The sequence below is a fragment of the Brassica napus genome, unplaced genomic scaffold (genome assembly GCF_020379485.1).
Source record: "Brassica napus cultivar Da-Ae unplaced genomic scaffold, Da-Ae ScsIHWf_834;HRSCAF=1189, whole genome shotgun sequence".
Taxonomy (NCBI): Eukaryota; Viridiplantae; Streptophyta; class Magnoliopsida; order Brassicales; family Brassicaceae; genus Brassica; species Brassica napus.
Window position 1 is genome coordinate 85,441 of NW_026016878.1, and position 6,000 is coordinate 91,440.

Below are 6,000 nucleotides of genomic sequence, written 5' to 3' on the forward strand. Positions count from 1 at the left end.
GTTATTTCATGGTTTATGATCATCTATACAAAGAATCCTCAATGGTATGCATTATAATTGTATAAGAAATGAAATACGGCGAAAATAATCGATGTTTTGAAACCCCAAACCCTGGTTCCTCGAAATATTTTCATTTAACCGGGTAAACCAAGCCGCCAAATATTTCGCGAAAATTGAATTAATGATTTCCGAGGAAATTCCGACGGATATAGTAAATATTTCCGAGGAAATTCCGACGGATAATTTCCGTCGGACCCCTCATTTTATTAGGTCGAGCCCGACCTTCTTCCCCATTTCTCTCCGCCGCAATCTCTCTTTCTCCTGCGATTTCGTCGACTCCTCTCTTCTCCCTTGCGATTTGCGGCGCTTTCTCTCTTCTCCCTCGCGATTTCCACCCTAATCCTCATGTATGAACCCTATCCCACTCTTTTAGGTTAGATTTGTATGGTTTTTAAGTAGATTTGATGATTTTGGAATGAGATTTATAGATTTTGTTAGGGTGAATGGTAGATTTATAGATTTTGTTAGGGTGAATGGTAGATTTGATTTGTATCACTTGATTTGAATTTTTTTTTTTTAGTTTTTATTAATTTTGTGGTTATAAAAATCGAATTTGTAATTATATATATATATTGAAAACGTTTTTTGTATATAAAATCTATTTTTTGCATTTTAAATTCATTTATATATTTATTAAACATTTTTAAAATCTATAAAACTTTTTTAAGATTAAAAATCATATATATAATATTTAAAATCATTTTTTTGTGGTTATAAAACGTTTTATGTATTTTATATAAAAATATAAATTTCTATATTTATTAAACATTTTTAATATTATGAAAACTATTTTTTGTAATTATTTAACATTTTAAATATTTTTAAAACTATTTTTTGTAATTATTAACTGTTTTTGTGATTTATTTAAACTATTTTTTTAATTTTTATACTATTTTATATTTATTAAAACTAATTTTGTATTTATAAAACATTTTTTTTATTATAAACACTATTTTATTATTTTTTGTATTTATAAAAACTATTTTGTATTTATAAAAAGATGATTTCATATTTATAAAAATATTTATATTTATTAAAACTAATTTTGTATTTATAAAACATTTTTTTGATTTATAAACACTATTTTATTATTTTTTGTATTTATAAAAACTATTTTGTATTTATAAAAAGATGATTTCATATTTATAAAAATATTTATATTTAGTATAACTAATTTTGTATTTATAAAACTTTTTTTATTTATAAAAACTATTTTAGTTTTTTTTGTATTTATAAAAACTATTTTGTATTTATAAAAAGATGATTTCATATTTATAAAAATATTTATATTTATTATAACTAATTTTGTATTTATAAAACATTTTTTTTTTATTTATAAAAACTATTTTATTTTTTTTGTATTTTAAATATATTTTCTATTTCAATTTTAATTTTATATTTTCGAATTTCAATTTAAAAAAATAAATTTATATTTTTTTTTTTTAATTTTGGAAATATTCCGAGGAAGTGTATCCCTCGGGATATTCCGACGACATCTTCCTCGGAATATTCCGAGGAAATTCCGACGAACATGTGGTCCTCGGAATTTCCTCGGAAATTCGTTTCCTCGGAATTCCGTCGGAAATTTCCGAGGAATTTCCGAGGAAAAATGAAATTCCGAGGAGTTATTTCCGAGGACTTTTTTCGTCGGTATGTCGTCGGAATAGCGTTATTCCGACGACATACCGACGATATTTTCCCTCAGTATGTCGCTGTTTTCTTGTAGTGATGGTAAGCAGAATAATGTGACTTAGTAAATATATCACTGGAATGTATTTACATCCAAGGCCCGTCCACTACCACTAGACCACAAAGCCCGCTCAAATATATATATATATATATATATATTTATTTATTTATTTATTTATTTTGGTTAAGTAAATATATTTAAGTCTTCAGGTTTTACGATCTTAATTTTAATTTATTTTTAATCTATTTGTAAAAGAGAAAAAATAAGGGGTCTATTATAGAATTTTTGGTGGTCTTGTTGTCCATTCCATCATTTGTTACAAAACTTTTCTTTTCAATTAATTTTAGTATTACATAAATGATAACTCTCTTTGTGGTTAAAAAAAAATGATAACTCTCTATGCGTTGTCTGCTTAAAGAGAGAGAGAGAGAAAAAGTGAAAGGTCCGTTGGAGAATTGAAGCCCAAGGCCGCGGTTGTGTAGCTCTCCCACCAGCCCTAACTGGATGCCAAAGAAAGAAATCCGACCAAGTCACCGAAAGAGGGTTGTCTGTCTCTCAAGGCAGGCAGACAGAACCTTCTTCTCAATACTTATAAATATCCCTTTCTTTGGTTTTTCTCTTCTCGCGTCTGACCTCTTTCCAAAATCCTTTGACTAATCCCAATTTTGTGTTCTACAAACTCTACATTTCTCAGCAATAGTTTTTCTTTTGTGAAATTGAATCGCGATTTTGTCCACATCTGGACACTGCAGTAGGTTTTTGTGTTACCTTAGGAAACCCTAGACGTTCTTCTTTATTATTGCTGTACAAATTCAGAGTTAGGCAGAGTTAGCTTTTTAGCTATCGATAAGAAGAATCTGTGATGATGAACAACAACAACAACAACCGAGGAGGAAAGGGGATTGGCGCTGGCCGTGGTGCCTTTAACCCTAACCCTAATTTCCAGTCCCGGCCGGGTTATCAACAGGCAGCAGCGTCAGCCACAATACGTCCAGGCCGGGCGGTTACTGGCACCAGAATCACCAACAACAGTTTCAGCAAGCCACGTCACAGCCGCGTCAAGACCAACAGCAACAACAACAATGGGTTCCAAGACCCCTGGACACAAAGTGAGTACTTGTTTTTTTTTTTTATGGTTCTTGTTGAAGTTTGGACATAATTGTTTTCAGGTTGGTCGATCAGGACGGTTTGGCCATCTTGGTTTAGCTGTGAATCTTATCACCTACGAGGATCGCTTTAACCTGTATATATGTCTCTTTAACTTGTTTTTAACTCATGTTGCCTACGCATTGCTTAACCTTACTCTTTACATTTTTCTTGTAGTTACCGGATTGAGCAAGAGCTTGGAACTGAGATCAAGCAGATTCCGCCACATATCGATCAGGCAATTTATTGCCAATAAGGTTTTTTCTGTTAGGTGTATTAAGTCATAAGCTTTGGGTTTATTATATTTCTTAATTTTCAAGTTTCAACTACATATAGACAAAAGCCTAGAAGGTTTGAAATGCTGGCTAGTAGTAGAATTGCAGTTTTTTATTTAGTTTTTACGTAGACTGATCAGTGGTTTCAGTGTTGTGCTGCGTCTTCAAGAAGCTGTGGTTTCTTGACTCTCTCATGTCCCGTTTCCATCTTTCCAACTTCAATAATAAGTCATTGAGACCTTAAGGTGTTATATATTCCTTTTTACCATTCAGCCAGGTTGCAGATTTGATTATCATATGTTTTGTGTTGTCAATTGGTTGATAGTTCAGGGTTTTGATTTGTGGATAATGCATGATTGTTGCACTCTTGTTCCCAGTTCCCACTGTGCCCATATTTTCACATGTTCTATCTCTTTACGCATTATTATTTTTATTACTTTGTGGTTGCATATGAGCTCTGAAGTTTTGGTCGAGAGAACATTGGAACGTTGATGTTATCATGATGCATGTTTTCTAACTTTTCTCTCTTTTTTTCCTTTTTAATTTTGATCCTCTCCCTTCAGTCATGATATGTCTCTTCAGGCTTCTACTGTCTATATACTATAAATCGATTTTCTGCCTCCCCAATGTGACATCTAATCCATGAGTTCAGTGTAATTCAAAAGAGGGACGGTCCAATACTTCCAATTTATTGCTTTCCGATTTTGACAGACTTGCTCAGTGTTAACTGTTAAGAACTTAAGACCATGCGCAGTAGGGGTTTTAGTTAGGTTCATGGGCTCGAGTTCTAAGGGACCGATGAATAAAAGAAAATAAAAAATGGGTTCGTTTTGATGAACCGGGCCTTGCGAGTGATACCGTATGAAGCGGGTTCAAGCCACGCGTCGGGTGTTGATTTGCTGAACGAAAGCGCGTAGAGGAGGAGGAAAGTTGGGGTTCGACGTGTATCGCCTCATTTGTTCTTCTCCACCAAAAAGCTAGGGTTTTTTTTCTGAGAGGCGATATTTCGTGCGACTTCGTCTCCCGGAGGTTTTCTCGTTCTAATCGACGACGGAGTGTCTTCTCCACTTGCTCAGGTGAGTATCGAGTAGATTGAGGGTTGAATTGGTTCGATTTTGTGGTGGAAACTCGAAACCGTTTTCTCGGATTTCAATTCAAAATTGGGGCTTTCGCGTTAGGGATGTAAATCGAAGTCTGGGTTTCGAATAATTGCTGTAAATCGTCATGGTCGTTTCATGTAGGGTTCGTTTCTCTGAATGTTCGAAAGGGATTTGCGATTTGTGTGATTTAAAATCGATTTGGGGTTTTTTATTTAGGGTTCTTAATCGATATGGGAGTTCAATTGTGGTAATGTGTGCTAATAATCTGTCGTTAATGTGTGCTAATAATTGCGATTGAGGGTTCACGGTTTGTTTAAAACTCGATTGTTGCAGATGGAAACTCCCCGAGAACCTCATTTCTTCAAGCCTCTTCTTCCTGGTTTTCAAAGTGGCGTCGCAATACCACTTGACTTCTACTCAAAACACATACAAGGGGCTGAGATCAATAAACCGTGGAAGCTAAGAGCGGACGCTTCAGATCAAATTTGGGAGGTGATCCGAGAAGGCAGGACACTCACGAAAGGTTGGAAAGAGTTCACCGAAGCACATGATCTTCGAATCGGTGACATTGTCATCTTCAAACACGAAGGAGACATGGTCTTTCATGTGACTCCTTTTGGTCCTAGCTGTTGTGAGATTCAGTATACACATCCTCACGCGGATGATGCTCCTACTTTCTCATACGACTACTGCTTCTTGGCTGAGGTTACTCCTACAAATCAAAAGGACGACAAAATGGTTCGTAAAATTTAGTTATTTGTTTGTTTCTAGTACTGCTTCTTGGCTGATGTTATGTATGTGTTTGTAGTTTCTTCCTGTGGAAGCTATGAGGTGTGGTGCTTTGAACCAACAATGCAAAGAGGTCAAACTTGTCAACAAGGAGGGAAAGTCATGGACTGCGCGCTTCGGATTTAGCGAATCAGACGGCGCATATTACATCAGCAGAGGGTGGAGAAAGTTCTGTCGTGATAACAGATGCACCAACGGAGATTTGTTTGTGTTCAACGTGGTTGGAGACGGGACGACAACTCCATTACTGTGTGTATGTCCGGAAAGGAAGGAGTGTACTGAACTACTGATCAAGCACTTCAGCAGAATCGATGGTATGTCTTCTCATTTGACTTGTTTGTGTTGTCTATATCTTCAATGTTACTACTTTGCTTATGCTTTAACTTGTGTTCTCTTCTTCTACAGGTAGCATTGCTTCTACCTCACGAAATTAGATGGCTCTTTTGCGGTCTTTCCTCTCTATCATCTTAACTTGTTTCTTTTTGTTTCATTAGCAACTTATCAACTTATGTATTTCGGTTTGTAAAACTTGAATGGTTTTTCTATGTGAACTTTTATCCTAAGTTAAACATTCTCGAACTTAATTCCTTTGTTGAATGCGTAGACTGATCATCGAACAAAATGTATCTATGAATTGAATTTAAGTTAAGAAACAACATAAAATTTTAAAACATAGCTTTTCTACATTTGAAAACACAAACCAAAACTTAAACTCTAAAACTAAAACATAGGTTAAATAAAATGTTTTCATAAATTTTATAATATATTTTAATATTTTATTCATGTATTCTGAATAATTTTAATTTTTTTTTTTTAAAAAAATATTATTATTTTATTCCTATGAACTTTTTCTTCGGGTTCACTAATGCAGAAAACTACAAATTCGGGTTCATAACTGTTCATGGGTCCACAAAAAAATATTAAAAAAATTTGGTGAACC

General features: G+C 34.1%; 1 protein-coding gene across 1 annotated transcript; it reads left to right on the plus strand.

The window, feature by feature from the left end:
• Positions 1 to 4,475: 4,475 nt before the first annotated feature.
• LOC106440543 (B3 domain-containing protein REM9-like) lies at positions 4,476 to 5,644 on the plus strand. The gene is made up of 3 exons (XM_013882241.3): positions 4,476 to 5,009; positions 5,080 to 5,374; positions 5,466 to 5,644. The coding sequence occupies exons 1-3, from the start codon at positions 4,605 to 4,607 to the stop codon at positions 5,492 to 5,494; spliced, it is 729 nt and encodes a 242-aa protein (XP_013737695.2). The 5' UTR covers positions 4,476 to 4,604; the 3' UTR covers positions 5,495 to 5,644.
• The last annotated feature ends 356 nt before the right edge of the window (positions 5,645 to 6,000 follow it).

Coding starts and splice junctions, on each gene's coding strand:
- LOC106440543 (XM_013882241.3), top strand. CDS start 4,605: ATGGAAACTCCCCGAGAACCTCATTTCTTCAAGCCTCTTCTTCCTGGT. Junction 5,010..5,079: donor ATCAAAAGGACGACAAAATG/GTTCGTAAAATT, acceptor ATGTGTTTGTAG/TTTCTTCCTGTGGAAGCTAT. Junction 5,375..5,465: donor GCACTTCAGCAGAATCGATG/GTATGTCTTCTC, acceptor CTTCTTCTACAG/GTAGCATTGCTTCTACCTCA.